The following is a 22,616-nucleotide window of genomic DNA, read 5'->3' as shown; positions in this document are numbered from 1 at the left end:
TCATCTGTATATCTTACCATTTTTCATCTCTCCCAACCTTACTCCCAGAATTTTACAATGTTTTGTATGTAATAGGTGCTTCATACATTTTTGTTGAGCATGTTGAGCCCTTTATCAATATATTATTGAATTTGCTTTTTCACTGTATATTTATTTAAGATAAATTTCTTCTAAAGTCATGTTGACTTAGATGAAAGTCTTATGTCGGGCCAACTGTGACTGACTGGGTCAACACAGCCTAAACTGAAAAATAAAACAAACCTTTTAAAATGTATTTTGATCTGATATTATCAAAGCTTTGGGGGAGAGGTGGGGGCAAACCCTGTTCTACTATAAAAGACTGAAGAAGACTTCCAAATTTCAGTGAGGTAAGACTACATTCCTGAGAATAAAAATTTATTTTCTCACTGATTTTTAAAAATTATGTTGTTTATTCTGTAATTCTGGAGCAAGTATCAATAGATCAGTTTTCTTAGGATGATTTGCAGGATTCCCATATTTATTATTAATGAGCTTTTGCTCATCATATATATATATACACACACAAATTTGATGCACAATAATTTTTGAGTGGGTAATGGTTGTCAGTTACTTTATTTTACCTCTTTACAAAAATCAAAAATTCTCTTGGGGCACCTGGCTGGGTCAGTCAGTAGAACATGGGACTCTTGATCTTGGGGTCTTGAGTTCAAGCCCCACATTGGACCTAGATATTACTTCAAAAAAAAAATCTCTCTAATGGGATGAGTTTTGCAATAATATTGGAAATCAGCAAACTTCATATATGAAAAATATGAAAAGAACCCTTCAGGGATCCAAGAATTTTGTACTTAGGCATTCAATTTCTATCTGTATTGAGTAAATAAATATATTTTTAATGGGACTAAAATTAACACTGTATATAACTCAGGCCATTATGTGCTAATTCATTGGTCTCAGAAAAGTGATTTTGTAGTCTGTTCTTTAAAATATGAACCGATCTGTCTAAATAATATGTGATAATTGAAACTTCTCAGACCATAATAAAATTCAAATCCATGTCTCAGTGAAAGAAAACCTTGAGTTTGGGTCTATTATTCCATAGGTTTCCACATGACCTTTTCCAGTCATACAAGTACCTAATATTTTTGCATATATGCTAAGCACTAAGTGCTTTACAGTCATCATTTCATTTACTTTTCAAGACAGTAAGTATTATATTATTATAATACTTATAAGGTAAGTATCATATGATTATTTCTGTTCCATAGATGAGGACACTGAGGGATAGAGAGATTATGTAAACTGTCTAAGATCACATGGCTAGTAAGTGTTAGAAGTAACAATCATATTTAAGTCTATCAGACTACTAAGCAAATGTTCTTTTTTTTGCAAGTGTTCTTAATCTTTACACTTCTGATTTCTTAATTTCTTTGATCTTACACCCAGCAGTAAAAAAAAAAAAAAATTACACATGCTCGACTAGACTAATATATTATGAACCAGTTGTGTACAATGTAAAACAGGTGAAGATTGAAATTTTAAGAGAATAAGGAAACATAAATAGAAACAGAAAAAGGAGCAGTTTCATCACATACCCCATGGATCTTCTTGTATGTGCCCTGTGTGCTGCATGTCCATTCTCAAGAATGTTGTTCTAAATTAGATTCTTTAGAAAATGTTTGATTTTTTTTAATGAAAATATTGTTCACAGCCTTTGCCAAATCTAGATTTACTATGTTTGAATTCACAATTTCCTAGAAAAGGCTATTTCAACATGATTTAGCAGGAACAGGGAGATACAGTATGGAGTGAGAATAGTGGCTGAAAGTGATGGCTACAGAGAGAACTGGAGAAGATAAAAGGGATGGAAGAACATTCACAGGCATGCAGATATTAACTAAGTAATCTGTGTTTATATGTAAGATCAGGCAAATTAACATTTTGAAACATAACAGTTTAGAGTCCATTTTATAATAAGAACAAAAAGTAATTATGAATATAAACATTATTTATATAAAATATAAATAATACATATTATATGTGTACATATAATTATATAAAAATAGAAAATAAACCACATTATGACCCAAACCAGCCATTTCTTAAAATTGAAAATATGACTAGAAGTAACACAGGTATATAAATGTTACCCCAAAATCAACCAATACTGAATCTATAATTTACTGTGGATTAATTATACATTACTAGAAAGTGGATTAAGTAAAAGCACATACTTAAACCCAGAAAATCTATCAAAATTGTTTCACAAACATCTGCCTGGATTTCTTGGTCATTCATGTGATCTGGTTTTCATAAGATGATATAAATAAAACTTATGTCTCTGATGAATGAAGACCCATAAGAAAATTATTATATATATCTGAATGAATTTTTTTTAGTTCCTTTCCCTATTAACATTATTTTGGTATTCTTTGACTCTCAAGTATGTTTTCCTTGGTCTTTTTTGAACTGTTCATGTTCAGGGAATACGGCAGAGGAAATGTGGGTGTGGAAATGTTACCCCTAACCACCTTGGGATCTTGAAATTTTCTTTAGCCTTTCTATGCAGACTTTTCCTTTTTAGTCATCCTTAAACTCCAGATTCCTACATTCTGAGGTTCCTTTTCAATTTGAAACCAGAAAATTCAGACCAAAGAAGTACTTGACATCTTTCTGCAGGGGAGATATGTTCCCGTAAACATTACCATTATGCATCTGTAACCGCAGACTTTATGAGAATTTCCTAGGAAATTTGTAATTCATATCAGGTCTCAGGGGGGAAAAAAGGACATATCAGAGGTAAATTTCCTAAGAAATACTAGGTAATATAATCATCTATCTCATTAACTAAAATCTCACCTTCAGTGCCTAACTTCCAACTTCTTATGACAAGGAATAAGCTATGGAATGTCTTTTCTTCAAACCTGTATTTCCTATTCTTATTATATGCTTTCTTCTTCATAAATAAAAAAAAATTTAACCACCACCTTTGAGGTCCTAAGAGATGTAATTCAGTATTTCTGCTCTAAATTTGCACACTCTGTTGCTATAAAATGCCCTTTCTTTGGCATTCTTTGAAAGAAATGAGCCTTTGGAAAAAGTCATTGTTGCCATAGTTTTATTCTTTAACCAAACATTATCTCTTGTGCTAAAGAAGTAGCCATGCATTGACATTCCCAGAACATCACAATAAACATTGTTTTGATCATGAAACTGGACATTGAAAACCACCTTGATTTTAGTAAGCTTCAATTTAATTGGACCTATTGCAACGATTCCAGGCGAAATTGCCTACTGCAAAGCTGTTATTTAGAGAGAGCATATACAACAGAGACATTGCCTCTGCTTTTTCCGATGTTACAGTTACATGACAGATTTTGTAATGCCTAAATTTCTCCTGGGAAGAAAACTCTGTGCCAAGGAAACTAATTGCTTTAATTCTTCAAATCAATGAGGTATAATCTATTAAATTACTGTTAATTAATATATACACAATAGCTCACAATTTTTTTAAAGTTTGTTCTCTGTTCCTTACTACTCCTGCACATTCATATAACATTAAATTTGTGACACAAACATCAAAGTATGTCATTTACAACATAAGAGTGAATGAGATGTAGAACATATATAATTTATCATAATAAGTATAATGCTGTATATACTTATTTACTCATTTTTATTTATATTCTGATTCTTCCCACAAAGGATTTAGATGATTATGTAAAAATTCTGCTATAAAGACTGAGAGCCAACAATAGTAGATGCTAAGCAAAGCTGTGTTTTGCCACGGGTGATTTTATTTGAAAGTTCTACCACATTGCTTTAAAAAAAAAAAAGCAACCTCAATCTACTGAAGAATGGAATGTTAATAGGTAATTTAATCAACAATCTACACTAGGTATTAGATATACAATGAAGATGTGGCTTAGCACAATTTAGTTGCAGGAGATATTTTTCAGATTGACACATTACTAGCTACTTAGAGGGTTAGTTTTGATATCAGCTGGAAATATTAATTGCTACAGGGGCACCTGGGTGGCTCAGTCCGTTAACATCTTACTCTTGATTTTGGCTCAGGTCACGATCTCAGGGTCGTAAGATGGAGCCCCTGCATTGGGCTCTGTGCTGTGCTGGGTGCGGGGCCTGCTTAAGATTCTCTCTCTCCCTCTCCCTCTGCCCCTCTCCCCTTCACGCTTGCGCACGCGCTCTCTCTCTCATAAAGAAAGAAAGAAAGAAAGAAAGAAAGAAAGAAAGAAAGAAAGAAAGAAAGAAAGAACATTAATTGCTACATATTTAATTATGTGAAACAGCATCATGGAGCCAAGTGGAGGCTCTATAGAAAATTTAGCCCCCTCCACCCCGTGCACAATTTTCATCAACCCGTATTCTTCCCAAAGAAACATTCAATCCTTGTAAAAACATTTTTTATTTAAATCTTGCTTTAGCACCTTCTTTCAACCAGCCCAAATCCTTTCTATGTAGAAATTTTGGAGCCACCACTAGCAATCTGCAAAATCATAGGCTAAATATGATGGCCTCACCTCAGTTCAAATCTCTACTTGCTGCCAAATCTGTTTTCAAAGAGCAGTGAAAAGAAGGAAAGCACTTCAAAGTTAAAAAAAAAATTCTGGTAATTTAATTGGAGTGGGAGTGGAGATGCTTATTAAAATATTTGATATAGACAAATATAAAGTCTAAGTAAAGAAAGACATGAACTTAATGTAGATTTAAAATCATCACTAAAATAGATCTAATATTGCATTGTTGGGGTATTTAAACAGCAGCCTGTGTTTGTGGTTTGAGTTGTCTCAGGTTTTGAAATTGTTATGTATGTAAACACCTTTGTTGGAATTCCCCCAGTTTCTCTACTTGGTCCATATTTCTTCTTCTTCTTCTTTTTTGAATCTAAAATAATATTAAGATCATTAGTACCACGTCTTATTTACAAATTTAGTGGAGGTGCTATTATTTATCATGATTCTGTTATTATAATATGAAATATACATTACACGCACCTATAATCCTAAAACCATATCTATGTGTATATATATATACTTTTAATCTAGTTTAACAATTATCCATGTATCCATATGGTCCATATTTCTTCTAATTCTACTTGATCTTCCTGAGAGATTTTTAATATTGTCATAATTTTAACTACGCCTAAATGCTGTTGACTACCAAATCTCAGTGTTTAACAGAAACATCCAATTATCACACACTCGCATCCAACTATCTCTTAAATACAGCACATATAATATTGTTGTTCTATAAATCTGAAGAGTTGTGGCCTTTCTTTGAATTTCTTTATGAGTTAAATCTTTTAGATACACAGAACTGAGTAGGCAAAGGAAAGATGTGGCTTAGGACTCCCTGGATTGGTTCATGAAACGATATAGTGAGGTAAATTAATGCTGACACAGTGCCCTCTGTCAAAATAGCATGCTGGTCTGAGAAAATGACCACAAACAGCATATGTGCCAGTTGGAGAAGAGCAGAGCACTCTAGATGGCTATGTTACATCTGAAATTTTTAAACAACCAGACTTTCAGAATACAGAAGTGGAAAATCTTCTCCTGGGAGATAATCTAAAGTTGTTGCTTTTAAGATCCCAGGAGGCCTGGCTGGTTAATAATGACTACTACTTCATTATAAGGTGAATCAATGTCTTAAAACTGGAGGCTAGATGGATGTTTACTAAAAACCATGCTTCTTTTTCTTATAATTCTGTTCCCTTTTACTTATCATACATCACTTATCATTTCTATAATACTTCGGCAGAACAATTAAACTGCTACTTCCCTATGGCTCAATGAGAATTTGTATATGTTGGTCCTTCAACATTTCTGGGTAAGTCAGCCTTTAATTTAAATATCTCTTGCAATCTTTAATGGATTCTTACTATCATGAAGTAAGGTAGTTCCCACTTATTTGCAGTTTTGCTCTCCAAGGTTTCAGTTACCTTAAGTCCAAAAGCAGATGAACCTCACATATCCCGACATATTCTCATCAATTGTCAGGTCACTAGTAGCCTAATGCTACATCACAATGCCTATGTTATTCACCTCACTTCATTTCATCACATAGGCATTTTATCATCTCACATCATCACAAGAAGGGTGAGTACCGTACAGTAAGATATTTTGACTAAGAGAGATACCAAATTCACATAACATTTATTATAGTATATTTTTATAATTGTTCTTATTATGAGTCATTGTTGTTAATCTCTTACTGTGCCGATTTATAAATTAAATTATCATAGGTATGTATGTATAGGAAAATCATAGTATATGTAGAGTTTGGTACTATTTATGGTTTCAGGCATCTACTGGGGGTCTTGAAGCACATTTCCCATGGATAAGGGGGGGCTTCTGTAAAAGTATCTGTTGAAAAGGGCACCTCAGTTACTCCTTCCAACTGTGCAGGGAGTCTATCTCTGGTCTAATGGCATATGATTTCTGAAAGAATCTTACTACGTTGCAATCACATGTGCTGAATTTCATCATGACATTACTTAAATAGTGGGGAACAGACTACTATATGCTCTGATAAAGACACATGGAGAGAATTCTAACCCTTCAAATTTAAAAAATATGGGAGAATGATAAAAAATTGACCAGCCCTGGCTCTGGTCCCCTGAGACATAAGAATACTCATAGGATTATAAAGGGAGCCTCACCTTGACCACCTGGCCATGGGTTGTAGCTGTGGCCTGGGTGCTCTTTCCTAGACCTAGAAATTAGCAAGGATTTATTAAGGAAAAAAAAATCTGCTTTTTTGCCCTAGATGAAGCAGCAGAGACAAAAGCATAATAGACAACAGAAGGCAGAAATGGCAATTTCCTTCTCTTTCTCTCTCTTTTCCAATTCTTCCTCTTTTGTCTTTAATTTAAATGGGATCCTGAGGATACTACCAAACCTTCACATTGTACTCACAGTCCCTTTTATATGCAATTCACCTCTTGGTTATTTTGCTACCACCTCCAATGACACAGGAAAAATATTTATAGTCCCAATGTAATAACAGAAATCTTTCTACTTAAAGGTTTCAAAATGGAAGATGTATATAATGTAATGTAAAATGTATGTAAGTGCATGGTTGTACCTTATTGTTTGGGGTATTTTTTTTTTCTCTACACCATATTATAATCCTATATCATTTTGTAAGCTGTTATAATTCCCCCTTTCTTTTTTAGTCATTATCATTTTCAGTGACTTTCCTATCCCTAGAATTTCTGGAACTCATTTCCGTTCCAAGCTGTTAGGTTTCTTCCGAAGTGAAGTCCTGCTGTATCTTCCCTGGCATACATGTTTAAACTTGTATTTACTTTATTTTACTTCCCAGCCCTCATTCACATTGACAGTGCCTCCCAGTTTAGGTGACCAAATGGACTTCCTTATCATGTTCTTTGCCTTCATAGAGTCTAGATAAAGAATAAAATGTCCAATAGAATAAACATGACCTTATTCTGACTCCTGTGGCACTCAGCCAGGCATCTTGACACAACAGGCTCATTCTTACTCTTTCTGCTAAAAAGTATTGCCCACATCAGTTGACGCAAGATTTCAAATGATAGTCATCATTTGATATCAAAAAATGTCTCCGGGCCCAACAAAGTAGCAACCTAAATTCCTTTCTTTTGTTTAGCAATTTTAGGAGGAAAAAATTATTTAGTACAGTTGATATAATCCACTTTTAACAAAAGAAAGCGTGGCTTAAAGATTCTAATTCACCTATTGTTTACACATTTTCTCCCAGTGTTTGATATCAGACCTGCAGGATCTTGCTTTTGGCTTTTTGCCTTGCTTTGTTTGGTGTTTTTATGGGCTTTGAAGGTGTGTATCTAATACCTGGACTTGGGGCAGTGTGATATTGTAGAAACCCGTTAGATTAGCAGCTAAAAGACCTGAGTTCTAATCCTAGCTCTGCTATTACAATCTTGGTTAAGTCAATCAAATGTCAAGACTTAAATCTTTTTCATCTGTACAATGAAAGGGTTAGATTTCAATTTATTCCATCCCTACATATTCTGAATCTCTGACTTTGTGTGTATTTAAGAATTCCTTCCTTTGGACTGCTCCTATAAGAAGACTGAACAGAGGCTGACAATGCAATTTGCCTTACAATCCTTTGAAAGGCCCATCTAGCAAAAGCATCTGCAGATCTCTGTCTTCTCTCTCATCTAGTTTTAAATTTCATCTTAAAGAGTTGTCACCATGTGGGACAGCCAGGGAAGAAGAGGTATAATCTTTGGGAGGCCCTGATTAACTAGCATATATATTTCCCCTGGTATGGTACACTCACTATGTCCCTTTGTTAGATATTAATTTCTTCAACTACTGAGGCAACTCTTTGGAATTTGAAGGTGTGAAGGGCAAAATAATAAACATATCTTGCCTAGGTAAAGAACTGTAGACTTTACAAAGGACTTCAATGTCTATCTCAATGAAGTAGCAAGCAGCAAGGAACCGTGGGAGTAAATGGTCACTGACAAATGCCACTTGAAGGAGAATACAAGCTTAATAGCTACTGCATGCCAATAAGCCTATTGATTGAATAAATTTTGGATGATTCTTGCATCCCTATTTGGTATTCTCTCTTCTTTTTTTCTTTTACTCTCCCTTCTACCCACTTAAAACCCTAAAAAGTGCCCAGTACCTTCACCCTGACACTGAACTTTCTAGAACACCCCACCACAGAATTCTGCCTAGACTTGCCCTATCCCAACAGCTATGTATCTGTTGGTCTTTACCAAAACTGTCAAAATATTCCTCATCAGAATGTCCTGAGTCTGGGACAATAATCCATGGTTATGTGTCGATGGATGCTACCCTGCTAGGTAAAATAAGGTAGACTTCATTGGAAGAAAACAAACGAAGTTTATTTTTTAATTTAAATTTTACTTAGTTATCATATAATGCAATATTGATTTCTGAGTAGAATTCAGAGATCCATCACTTACATACAAGAGCCAGCACTCATCACAACAAGTGCACTCCTTAATACCTTTCACTATCTAGTGCATCCCCCCATCCACCTCCCTCCATCAACCCTCAGTTTGTTCTCTATTGTTAAGAGTCTCTTATGGTTTATTTCCCTCTCTCCCTCTTCCTGTATGTTCATTTATTTTCTTTCTTAAATTCCTCATGTGAGTGAGATCATATGGTATTTGTGTTTCTCTGACTGACTTATTTGACTTTGTGTAATACACTCTAGCTCCATCCATGTTGTTGCAAACGGCAAGATTTCGTTCTTTTTGATGGCTGAGTAATATTCCATTATAATATTCCATTATAATCTTCTATTATAAATATTATACCCATATATCATCTTTATCCGTTCATCAGTCGATGAATAGTCTGGCTACTGTTGCTAATGCTGTTATAAACATCAGGGTGCACGTATCACTTTGAATCTGTATTTTTGTTTTTTTTGTTTGTTTTATTTTAAAGATTTTATTTATTCATTTGAGACAGAGAGAGAGAGAGCATGAGCAGGGGCAGAGGCAGAGGGAGAGGGAAGCAGACTCCCCACTGAGCCAGGAGCCCGACGTGGGCTTGATCCCAGGACACGGAGACCATGATCTTAGCCGTGGGCTTGATCCCAGGACACGGAGACCATGATCTTAGCCGAAGACAGACGCCCGATTATCTGAGCCACCTAGGCGTCCCATCGAATCTGTATTTTTGTATACTTTGTATACTTTGAGTAAATACCTAGTAGTGCAACTGCTGGGTCATAGAGTTTTTTAACTTTTTTAACCTTTTAACTATTTTTAACTTTCTGAGAAACCTCCATACTATTCTCCAGAGGAAGAAAATAAAAGGAATTGCTTCATAGGAATTTCAAGGGCTCATGAAGCCATAGTGAGGGAGATACTTTGAGACACTTACAGACCTGTAGCAATCTTTAAATCACACAAGAAAAGCTAAGCCTACCAACAGTATAGCTTTAATATACTGAATAATATATAAATTCATATACTTCTTGCCACAATTTGCCTTCTTATGTTCTATGTTTCAAACTTGTCAAACTAAAGATATATGTTACCTGAATTCAGGTTGATAAATATATTTATGAAAATTATTTATTCTCAATACTGTGATTTACTAGTTTCAAAGATCCTGTCCACTGTTTACATAATGACCTCCCTAATCTTAAATTTTTCTCATTTCACTTTTCTTCTGATTATAAAAGAACATATATTGTAAAAATTTAGAAAACGCAGAAAAGTGTAAATAAACGAAAGGCAGTAATGCAAAGAATCCATTAGCCAGAAAGAACCACTATTAATATCTAGATAGATTTCTTTTCAGTCTTTTTTCCCTAAAAACTAAACAATATTATATATGCCTCAGTTAACCAATATCCTAAAAAAAAAAATATGCTTATCCATCCTATGTATGTAACACAAGCTTATGTAATGATTTTCTTATTTTCTAGGCACTTAAATTATTCCAAATCTTATTATAAGAAACAATGAGAAAAACATGATTATAAAAAAATTATTCCCATCTCTAATTATTGCCATAAAAATTTCTGTAAGTGCAATTACTAGTTAAAATACACATATATTTTTCAAGATACTTGATTGTAGAGTGAAATTATACCAAAGAGTAGAAATAGTGAATATGTGGGTAAGTATAAAAAATAATCAGTTTATATTTTTCTTCTTTCTTCATCTAAAAGACATATGACATTATTTTTTTTCCAAGATTTTTTATTTATTTGAGAGAGAGAGAGAATGCACACAAGCAAGGGGAGGGGCAGAGGGAGAAGGAGAAGCAGACTCCCCACTGAGCAAAGAGCCTGACCTGGGGCTCAATCCCAGGACCCTGAGATCATGACCCCAGCCAAAGGCAGACACCCAACCAACTGAGCCACCCAGGGACCCAAGACATATGACTGTTTAAAGCAAAAAAGTGTAACACCATATTGATGGGTTTATAACAAATATAGATGTAATGTATATGACAAAAATGGCACTAAAAACAAGGGGTAAGTGGAATTATACTATTGCAAGTATTCTATATTTCACCTGGAGTAATTCAATATAGCTTTAAGCAGATTGGGATAAGTTAAAAATGCATTTTTAAAAACCCTACAGAGGGGCGCCTGGGTGACTCAGTCAGTTGAGCATCTGCCATTGGGCTCCCTGCTCAGTGGGGAGACTGTTTCTCCCTCTGCCCTCCACTTGTGCTCTCTCTCATGCACTTTCTCTCTCAAATAAATAAATAAAATCTTAAAAAAAAATAAAAACTCTCAGAAACTAAAAAAGTATTGAAGAGAAAGGTAGTTAGAAAGTCAACAGAGGAATTAAAATGGGATACTAAAAAATATTCAATTAACAAAAAAGAAGGAAATGTGAAACAGAAAAACAAAAAAATCAATAAGATAAATAGAAAATAGCAAAATGGCAGATCTGTGAATAAGTTTAAATATATAATAATATATATAATATATATAATATATATAATAAATATGAAGTATGTTTAATATGCATATTAAATACAAATTTTATTTTTATTAAAACACATATTGTGTTGGCTAATTGAATTTAAATTTTTAAAAAACCACATATTTAAATACACAATAGGGGCCCCTGGTTGGCTCAGTCGGTGCAGCATGTGACACTTGCTCCTGGGGTTATGAGTTTGAGTAATTTAGAACTTACTTAAAAATGAAATCTTAAAAAAAAATAAGAATGGTAAAAAAGCAAATATCAACTATATGCTGTCTACACAAGATGTGCTTTAAATATAGACAAATGGGGGGCGCCTGGGTAGCACAGTCGTTAAGCTTCTGCCTTCGGCTCAGGGCGTGATCCCGGCGTTCCGGGATCGAGTCCCACATCGGGCTCCTCCGCTGGGAGCCTGCTTCTTCCTCTCCCACTCCCCCTGCTTGTGTTCCCTCTCTCTCTGGCTGTCTCTTTGTCACATAAATAAATAAAATCTTTAAAAATAAATAAATAAATATAGACAAATGGATTTAAAGTAAGAAAGATGAAAAAAGATACCCTATGCAAACAGTAAACACAAGAAAGCAGGAGTTTTTGTATTAGTATCAGACAAAATAAACTTCAGGGAAAGGAGTATTACTAGGGACAAAAAGGGATACTTCATAATGATCAAGGATCAATATATTAGGAAAATATGACAATTATGAATATATACGTAGTGTGATGGACAGCGAATTCTCAGTGAAAACTCTGTTCTAGGGCAAGAGGGGCATGAATTTTGGGTAGACAGCTAGCCTCTTCTGCCACAAGGAGGATTGCTTACCCTCTCGGTAAAATAAGATAACACTTTATAGGGTAGTTGTGAGAATTAAATGACTGCCTCTAGTAAGCATTTAATCATGTGGTTGTTGTTGATGTTACTGTTACTTTCACCTTGTGGCATCAAAATATCACTGAGGAAAGGCTCAGGTAAAATAGGCCTTCTTCACAGGGAAAGGAATCCCTGAAGAAGGGCTGAAGCAAATAGAATTCCCGCCCAAGTGTTATTATAGGATCAGAGACGTGACAGTGGGATCCAAGAGAGGAAAAAATGTTACAGATGGTTGTGGTTGAGGGAGGTGGGCAAATGAGAATTTGGATCTGGAAAGAGACTAGAGAGAAAATTTGTATAATGAAAAGATTGTTTGCTTTGTGGTGTGAAATGATGCCTTCTCCTCCATTTGTCAGGAAGACATCAGCAAAATCTACATTACTCACCAGATTGGTTAGGATAAAATTCATCAGAGTAATAGAAACTCCAGAAAGCAATGTCATAAACAAGATAGACATTTCGTTCTCTCTCACATAAAAGGAGACAAGAGAAGGTCCAGGGGTGGTCCAAGAGATGGTCCAGGGGTGGCTCTACACCATAGCAAGATCCCTTCAGTTTTCTGGTGTTTTGCCTTAGGTACAGCCCTTGTCCTCTTGGTCCAACATGAATTTTGGAGCACCAGTCACGACAACTATATTCCAAGCAGCAGTATCAAAGAAGGGAAAGAATATGTATTCGCTCTTTCTCTTTCAAGATTTTCTAGAAATACCACATGATACTTCCTCCTAAAACTCAATGGCCAAGAACTCATCACATAGCCACTCATAGTAGAGCTTTAGGTTAAGAAGTATAGTCTTTAACTGCACCAACAATATGCCCAACTAAAATTCAGAGTTCTCTTACTGAAGAAGGGGACTTATCAATGCTTATAGATTGTATTCATAGGTATGTTATTTGCATATGTTTATGTGTGGAAAAAGACATGCATGATAGATGTGTCTATCGAATACAAAATAAAAGGCTATCAATGGGAGCCAGTTTCACAAGACTTAGACAGGTCATTAAAAAAGTTGTTTCCCTTTTTTCTCATTCAATTTTTGTTCCAGTTCTAAGCTAACAATTATTCCGTGCAAGTTTGTATCTTACTCTTAGCTCTCCAATTAGATTTGGTTTCACTGAAGGTTTGGTAGGCCTACAGGTGCAGTGTAGGGCAGGTGATGAATCAAGAAACAAATTGCATCCAGATAGTACAATGATAAACTTTTTATATGGTAGTGGGTTAGATCAAGTACGACCCTTTACCCAGCCTAATGTTATAAAGGTGTAGAGTTCTCAAACTATTTGATCTGATTGCTCATGGGCTGCCTCAATTACTGAACTTGGACATTTGTGAAGTACAAGAAAGGCAGAAGGGAGCTGCATCCAGTCATTTGTATCCCTAGCGCTGTTTGTTTCATAGTTGAATGGTCAACTGAAGTGAAAGTAGTTTAAACTGAGTCATCATCTCATCATTCTTTGAACTTGGATTGGATTTTATAAGCTGGCTCAGCTCCAAAAGAAAAAGATTATGCTACACATTTTCCAGCAGCTTCCCTGTACTTTCTTTCCTACCGCATTTTGTATCATTAGGCCAGCATGACCCATGTACATATGATCAGACCAAAAAGAGAAGCTGTTAATGCTTCAGCTATGTTCAATGCTCCTATTTAAGGTTATCATTCAGTGTCATCCATCCTTTTATTCAACAAATATTCACTGAGCATTAACGATGTACTAGGCACTGTGCTCAGTGCTAGGAGTATAGCAAAGAACAAGTTCTTAAAGGTCTTATCAGAAATGCCTTTCCTAAAAGTTCCATCCAAAGTAGTTTCCTTCAGCCACCCTGTATTCTCTCCCTCTGCCTTTTGTTTTATTCTTATCAACTTTCAGCAATCTATTTGTCACTTTTTCTTCTTATTCTTAACTCTATGTTCCACAAGGGTCAGAAGATTCCATCTATTCCTTTCACCATGGCATCCACAGTGTCTAGCACAGTGTGATACATAAACCCTTAAATATTTGACTAACATAATGGACCCTCAATTCATATTTGTGGTTTTTCTGATCAAAGGTCAAGAATTTAAAATAAATAAATTCCTTCAAAAAAAGCTTTGAGAAAACTCTCTTTAATAATTGAATCATTCAGTTAGTAAATCAAATCATTTTCCACAATAATTCTAATAACTAGTATGTGTTTTATATAAAACAAGTTGATCTAATCTCCCAAAATAATCCTTATTTTTGTTTGCCAAACACTCTTAGACTGGATTTACCAGCAGGTGGCGCTCCAGAGTAAAGCTGAACATAACTGCTACTACCCACCCTCTCTTACTCAAATCCTCCACCTAAGATTTTTCTTAATTGGTTATAGATTGATTGGTAAGTGGTTATCAATGAGAAAAGTCTTCCATATTTTTATTTCTAATAAATTCTTTACACTCTTATGTGGCATTTAGATAATTCTCGTTGCAGGAGAATCCCTAGACAAACTCAGATGTGACATACAAAAAATTCTAAGGAAAGAGTTAAAAGTAAAAACTTTTGTGTTGCATTCCAACAAAATTCAGACCTGAGGAGAGGTGAAATATAAAAGCAAGATCAAAGGAAAGGAGAAAGAAAATGGTTGTTGTCTCAACTCATTTAGAGATCTGACAAACCTGAATTAAGCGATTGGTAGTCAAGGTTATCAAATTAAAAAGTTCTCCAAAAGAAATTTCACTAAGACTTCCTATTACATCAGATGGTCAGAATATGCAATTTTACACATATCCACTATCATATTAGCTGTTTTATGGAAGTGTGATTGTAAGGTTTTATATGTATGTATATGGGAAGTATCATATATGAGACTTTACGAAGCACTCTAATATACGTTAGCTTATTTCATAATTGCTCTTCACATCAATCCTGTCAAGCATGGCAAATTTTTTTATGTTCATATTAAAGCTGACTCAGAGAGATTAGGTGACTTAAGAGAGGTAATTAGCTAGTAAGTTGCACAACAGGAAAAAGAACACAAAACTTTTGACAACTTTAACGCTCATTTTTCTGTATCATATTAACTTTTCTTTTTATGGATCTAAGATTTCTTCTATAGTATTTAAATTGCAGTCACAGATTCAGCTTTTACATTTTGGAAAGAAATTTTACAGGTTCATAATTAGTATACTAGTTAAAAAATTATGCATTCAGATTTAAGGAAAAACAAAATCTCTCTATTCCCCCTTCAAAAAGTCTCTCAGACTCTGCTTAGAATTTCCATAATAGCCATTCTTCTAGGCTTAAGGTCAGTTATAATACTAATAAGTTATCTGGAGAAAAAAGTAATTTAAACCATTTTCCACCAAAATTTTAGCAAGAATTAGTTTATTACACTATCAACATTAATTACTTAGCAAAAGCCTAGGAAAGTAAGGCAGAAGACTTGGCAATTTTGTTGGAGAGAGTAGAACGTGGTCATTAAAAGATTCTGGAAGAAAACAAGACACCAAAGAGTATACACTGGATGATTCCACTTGTGGAAAATTCAAGAATAGGAAAAGTGAAAGATAATAATAAAAGAATAGGCATGGTGAGAGATAATCAGAGCAGTATTTACCTTTGGAAGATTATCTCTAGGAGGAAGCATACGGGAGCCTTCTGAGCTCAGAATATTCTGATGATTTTTACACAGGTGTATAGCTTATCAAGTCTTAGAACTATATATTTGTGTGTGTGTTTCTCTATATGTAAGTTATATCTTGTTTTAAAAAATAAAATTTTTAAAAAGTGAGCCAGTTCTGAATCGGATAGATCTGACCAACCAAGGGTCTGCCATTTATTAGTTTTAAGATCCTATGTGTTACTTAACTTCTTCAAGCCATAGAAACCTCATCCAGAAAATTGGGATAATAATAATAGCTACCTTATGGGGTTGTTGCTTGGATTAAGAGAGCTGGCATGCTCAGTGTTCAATAAATTTAGTAGTTGTGATTATCATTGTTATTACTACTAATATAAGTAGGAGACAATAAAAAAAAGCCACATTCCACATGTAAGACTAGATTAAGTGGAATATCACAAATGGGCAACCCTGAAAGCCTGGAGACAGAATTAAAGCATGTTGCCTGAAACTTGAGAGATAGTGCCAGAATAATCTGGTAAATTTAGGCTCTTGAAGCCGGGCTACCTGAGTTTGAATCCAGACTCTACCACTTCCTACGTGTGTGACCCTGTCCAAATTCCTTAGCCTCTATATGAAAACTGGTGATATTAATATCTACTTTATATAGTTTTTGCAAAGGAAAGATATTCAGAGAGAGGAGAAAAATAATAACTTTGTTTTAGAACTAGTAATTTAAATACCTGTAGAATATTTACCATTAAGATAAAATAACACCAGTAAGTCTTTCATCTTGGTTGGGTCATTCTCATCATTTATGCCTCTGTTTAAAAATCATATACTAAGATGGGGCACCTGGCTGGCTCAGGTGGTGGAGCATGTGACTCTTGATCTCAGGGTTATGAGTTTGAGCCCCACGTTGGGTGTAGAAATTACTTAAAAATAAAATCTTAAAAATAAATAAATAAATAAATAAATAAATAAATAAATAAATAAATATCATCTACTAAGAGAAGTTTTCCTAACTATTCTATCTAAAGTAGCGTTTTAGTTTCCTAGGGCTGCCATAACAAATTAACACAAATTGGGTGCCTTAAAACAACAGAAGTTTGGGGGAGGTGGGTAGGGGGATAGGATAATTGGGTGACGGGCATTGGGGAGGCCATGTGAACACTGGGTGTTATACACAACTGATGAATTATTGAACTCTACATCTGAAATGAATGATGTACTATATGTTGGCTAAATGAATTAAATAATAATAATAATAATAAAAAACACTGAGAAATTTACTCTCACAGTTCTGGAGTCTAGAAACCTGAAATCAAGGCCCTTGCTCTCTCCCAGGGCTCTAGGGAAGAATCTTTCTTTCCTTGCTTCTTCTAGCTTTTAAGTGGTTGCTGGCAATTTTCGATGTTCTTTGACTTATAATCGCTCCAATATATCTCCTTTATATGGTTTTCTTCCCTGTTTATCTTTGTCTCCATTTTCTCTTTCATAAAGACAGGAGTCATTGGATTAGGAATCCAATATGATTTCATCTTAACTAATCATATCTGCAAAGACCCTATTTCCAATAAAATCACACTCTGAGATTCTGGGTAGACATGAACTTTTGAGGAACACATTTAACCTAATACAAGTAACATTTACTAATAAGACAAAAATAAAGTAGCCAAATATAAAATAACCATTCTTTACTAAAAACACTTATTTTCTTTATAGCACACGTTGAGTTTTTCGCTTCTTTATTATCTGCCTCTACCAACTAGAATCTAAGCTTCCTGAAGGTAGGAATCAAGGTAGTGCCTAGCATTCAGTTGAGGTTCAAAAACATTTGAGACAAATTAGTTGATTTTGACCAGGAGAAAGAAGGAAAGACAATTTAGTATAAAATAAAAAGTTCTTAACTATTGCCTTAGGAACTTTCTTACCACTTTCAAGTCATATTTTTACTGTGATCGGTAGATAACCAAAATAAATCAGTTGACTAACTGAAAAGGTAAGCTGATCGACCAAGTGTTCCAGCCACAACATGGGGGATTTAAATGACATTCTGAGTCCTGGGATTTATAAGCAAGCATTCCTTCAGAGGTCACGGCAATATTGGGAGAGGAACCTGGACAGGGAACAAACAGCCTCTACCTCCCACTTGCACCCTTGCTTCAACCATTCTCATTTATTTAATGTAGTTTTGTTTGGGAAAAAGAAATAGCTTTTTTTTTTTTTTTTTTTTTAGTGTGAAAAAAATCACTGATTCATAGGGAAGCAAACAGTTCATCAGACTGGTTTTTCCCTCTTATTTCATATAATTAGATATTCTCTTTTATTATTATTATTTACATTTAAAACATTTTTTTAAATTCACATATAATGTATTATTTGCTTCAGGAAGTAGATATTCTCTTACAGTGAAAATAATTAATTGCTATTTGGTATTGCCTTCTTGATAATGAGAGCTGATGTATATCGTCACACTTACCTTGGAATGTTTAGCTGAGTTTTAAGAGTAAAGCAATCTTTTAGCTGGTTGATTTTTTTTCTTAACTCGTAAAAACCACTTTCAATCCACATCGCAGATTTGTAAATTCACCCTGATGTTTGAATCCCAACCACTTACACAGTGTTGTATAGCTAAAAGAGCAAGAGTTTAGGAGTCGGATTAAACTGGGCTTGAAATTATCTTAGTATTTCCTATGTGTGATCCTAGGTAAGTAATTTCTTTAATTTCTTATCTGCAAAATGGGGATAATGTACCTACTTCATAAGATTATTATGAAAATTATAGAAACAAATTATGTAAAAGTACCCTGCACATAGCAGTTACCAAATAAATGTTAGTTTCTTTCCCTCGAATAGTATATTCAAAACTTTTTAAAAGGACTTGTCATCACCCTTTTTCTAATTTCAACTTTCTCATGTTGAAAAAAGTTGGTATTCTATTTATTATTTAATAAAGTTAAAAAAATTTAAAAAATAAAGTTAAAATTTTTCTTATATTTTTCTTTCTATATAGGCCTAATTGAAAGTTATCTTAAATCAGTAAGTGGTTAAATGTCTTTCTAAAAACATAATTCAAAGAGATTAATTAATAGATGATTTATATCTCAAAGAATATACATTGCTTATCTTGATTTACACGTGACTTTTTGAAACTAGCATAAATCTAATGAGTGGGCATAATGCCCTATAAACAGATGGATGTGAATGCTCAGGTGCCAAAACTCCAGCCTGGCTACAGTTCATGTAGAATGTTAAAATGGTGACAATTCTTGTAATTGGTCATCTGTTCCTAGTAATAACTAAGTCTATCAGAAATAGAAAACAAATTCTGAAAACACAGAATGTTCATTCAACCTTGAACAGGAATTTATAAATATTTCATATTCAAATATTTTTTTAATATTTTAAGCTCTATCAATGCACATCTGATATAGATAATCTTCTTTTTATGGTTGTAGCTGAAAAAATACCAACATAAGGGGTGCCTGGTTGGCTCAGACAGTAGAGCATGTGGCATTTGATCTTGAGGTCATGAGTTTGAACCCCATGTTGGGTGTAGAGATTTCTTAAAAAAATATATCAACCTAAGTTGTTGGCTTATAAACAGTTTGGCTTTTCTAGTTTCTCCTTTCTAGTTCAAATTTAGCAGAGTAATTCTTAAAATCAATAGGCAGAGGTCCCTAAATTATGTAGTAATTATATTTGCAAAGATATAACAATGAGGATGTTCATTTTAATGGTATTTACAATAGAGGAAAACTGAAAATACTTAAATGATTAACAACAGAAGACTGATTTAATAAATTGCTCTATCTATACAATGGCTAAATTATGCTATATCCAAACTACACTAACAGCCACTAATATTATGTGGTAGAAAATATTTAAATGGAAAATGATCATCACCCTTTACCATGAAAATGTATAACACAAATAATTATACAAATTAATATTTCAATCAATGAAAAACTAAATAGATTTGGGAGCTCTTTATTCTACTTTATTCTATATTCAGAATCTATTTCTCATCACCTCCTCTACTATTACTCTGGTCCGTTAATCTGGACTATTGCTATAGCATCCTGACTGGCCTCCCTGTTTCTGCTTCTTGCCCCACTCAGTCAGACCTTAACAAAATAAATTATGTCCCCGCTCTGCTCCAAATCCTCCAATGGCTTGTTATCTCAGAGTAAAAGTCAAAATTACCAAAGTAACTTACAAAGACTATGTCATTGAAACCTGTACCTTTCTCCACAAGACTCTCTACCCTCACCTCATGACCTCCCTTAGCTTGTTGCTTATTGCACTACCACTTGCTCACTCCTTCCCAGGCTTACTGGTCTTCTTGCTGGACCTTGAATACTCTAGGACTTGGCATTTACAGTTTTCTGTTGCCTGCAATGATCTTCCACCAGATCATTAATGGCTCATATTCTTTCTTTCTCCAGGTTTCCATTTAGTCAACTTTTCAGAGAGGACTTCCTTTCATCCTATTTATTATTTCAACCCTTCCCCTATACACACACACACCCCTACCCTGAACTCCCTATATTCCTTCTCAGCTTTCTCTTTCTTCCTAGTACTTAACCACATCTAACGTAACAAAATTTTGCTTATGTATTAGTGGCTATTGCCTGCCTCACTCTCTCTAGAGTTGATTCCATGAAGCAGCTTTGCTGCCTGAGTTTTGCTAACTGAGGTATCTTCACCTGGCACATAGTAGATTGCTAGAGAGAGGGTAATATGAGAACACATTTCATTCACTGATCCAGTTTCTCAAGGCCAAGAGTAAGTTGTAAAATTCAAGAGAGTGATCTAGGAGGGTTGAAACTTAAGTTTTGTATTTATATAGCCATTATTATCATCATTTTTTTTTTACAAAGAACTGTCACAATGAGAATTTATCTGTTTATCAGTTTCGTCCACTAATCAGGTGGCCAACCTAAAAATCCAAACCAGAAGTCTAAAAAAAAATCAAGTTAGTTTGGCTTTCTTAACTGTTGTAAAGTTTTTAAGAAGAGAAGGGCTATTAAATCTGTTGTTATAGATTAAGTTGAAAGGTTCTTGGTCAAATTCCAGTTTCCACATTATAAGAATATGTAAACTACAAAAGCTTGATTAAGCACATTGCAATTTACCTGCTGTACTTTTTAGGTTCTACAGTTGGAAGCTTGTCTGACAAATGTGAAATGTGTGTGGCTTTTTTCCCTCTAGTTATTTGTCTAGTGATTATTAATAATCAGGCCAATGAAGGAGTTATTTGGCATAACACTAGGGTTCCTATGATAAAGCATAACTTTTTATTAATGAGGTCAACAGAATATTCTACTGAAACTATGATAATTCATAGCTGATACCATTAACTTACAGAAAATAAGGCCTAGGACCGCTTAATAAAATTTCATCCTCTTATTTAATCTGAAAAATAACATTTTTCTTCTCAGAAAGTCTGAACTTATATCTGCTTAGAAAAACAACAAAAATTATGATTTAGCTAATACTGATTTCTGAATTTTTAACATAGCTATACATTTTAATTTGGACTATGGGAAAATAGGCTAATGACAACTCTTACAGTTATATCATCAAATAACTTCCCAAATAAAACCTTAACAAGTGTAAGTATTCTTAAGAGTTCTTGCAGAAGACAAGATTAGAAGTTGTGTTTGTTGCAGTAGACTTCTAGAATTTTCATTAATATATCCTGTACTTAATCAGAGGGCCAGTTTCATGGGCATGCAACCTGTGTAGGAGTATAGGCCTCTATGTTTGGTTGTATAATCAGGCTAACTAACTACCTGATACCCTTTTTAAAGTAAGGATTGTTTGGCTTTAAGAAGATCATATATAGAACAAGTAAATTTCTTTGGAGAATGTGAGTAGGTAGAAGAAAGGCAGACTGAGGAGAAATATGGCAGCAAAAATTTCTGGGAAACTGGAAGTCAGTATGAATTGCTCAATCTGTCTCCACTACCTACGGTTCTAAACTTAAAATTTCACATGAACCTTCAGCTCTGCCCAAAGCTAATGGGTCAATGTTGTCTTTGGTCAGGAAAAACTGAAGGAGCATAGTGGCTATAGATCACATTATTCTGCATTAGGTTAATTGGCTAATAATCCTCCTTCAACTTCCTATAATATTTCTAGTTAAAGTAGTTGGGTCCCTAGGCCTTGATAACTTGTGTAGTACCTGATTTCTCCAAGATGGGGTTTATCTTCTTCCATACCCAATCTATGATAGAATTGGAGTGCTCCTGCAGGAAAGAAAGTACTTATCAGTGATGAGTACCTAAAGTGATTAAAGGGTAGGAGTCAAAGATTAACTTGTTTTTCTAAGGACATCTTAGACACAACAGTTTCTGACATAGGAACTAGCATCAGTAGCTAAGGGCATGTGTAATTGGGTAGAACCAGAGAATGCGTTACCTTAGTTACTCAAAGATTAAGTCTTTCAGACAGCAGAGTTCTCGTGGCTGCTTTTAAAATACAATGCTCCTATTTTAATAGCCAGAATGTTTCTACTGCTATATTTAACATTTATGCAGATTAGGGGAGAAAAATAGAATGCTGCCCTTTCATTTGCTTATCTTTTTGAATCTTTAGACTGTTGATATAAGAGCAAAAACAGGGTGCCTGGCTGGCTTAGTCCATAGAGCATGATCTCAGAATCATGGATTTGAGCCCCACGTTGGGCTTAGAAATTACTTAAAAAAGATAAA

At 34.4% G+C, this 22,616-nt stretch overlaps 1 protein-coding gene across 8 annotated transcripts in view; it reads right to left on the bottom strand.

Moving 5' to 3' along the window:
* Positions 1-22,616, bottom strand: part of LOC123001132 (uncharacterized) — a 190,542-nt gene that overhangs the window by 148,883 nt on the left and 19,043 nt on the right. For 4 of the 8 annotated variants that reach the window (XR_008960770.1, XR_008960768.1, XR_008960771.1 and 1 more), the window contains exon 3: positions 22,088-22,151. The exons of 2 other annotated variants lie outside the window; for them this stretch is intronic. Coding sequence is in view for 2 of the 6 variants with exons in the window: in XM_057316448.1 (XP_057172431.1) it covers positions 4,823-4,887; positions 6,665-6,717; positions 22,088-22,151 (182 nt within the window). In the remaining 4 variants the exon portion in view is untranslated. Of the gene's footprint in view, positions 1-4,822; positions 4,888-6,664; positions 6,718-22,087; positions 22,152-22,616 lie in introns of all 8 variants that reach the window. 2 more of the 8 variants (XM_057316448.1, XM_057316449.1) reach the window with 1 other exon arrangement.

This window comes from Ursus arctos, unplaced genomic scaffold (assembly GCF_023065955.2).
Source record: "Ursus arctos isolate Adak ecotype North America unplaced genomic scaffold, UrsArc2.0 scaffold_21, whole genome shotgun sequence".
Classification (NCBI taxonomy): domain Eukaryota; kingdom Metazoa; phylum Chordata; class Mammalia; order Carnivora; family Ursidae; genus Ursus; species Ursus arctos.
This window is presented reverse-complemented; position numbering and strand designations above follow the sequence as displayed.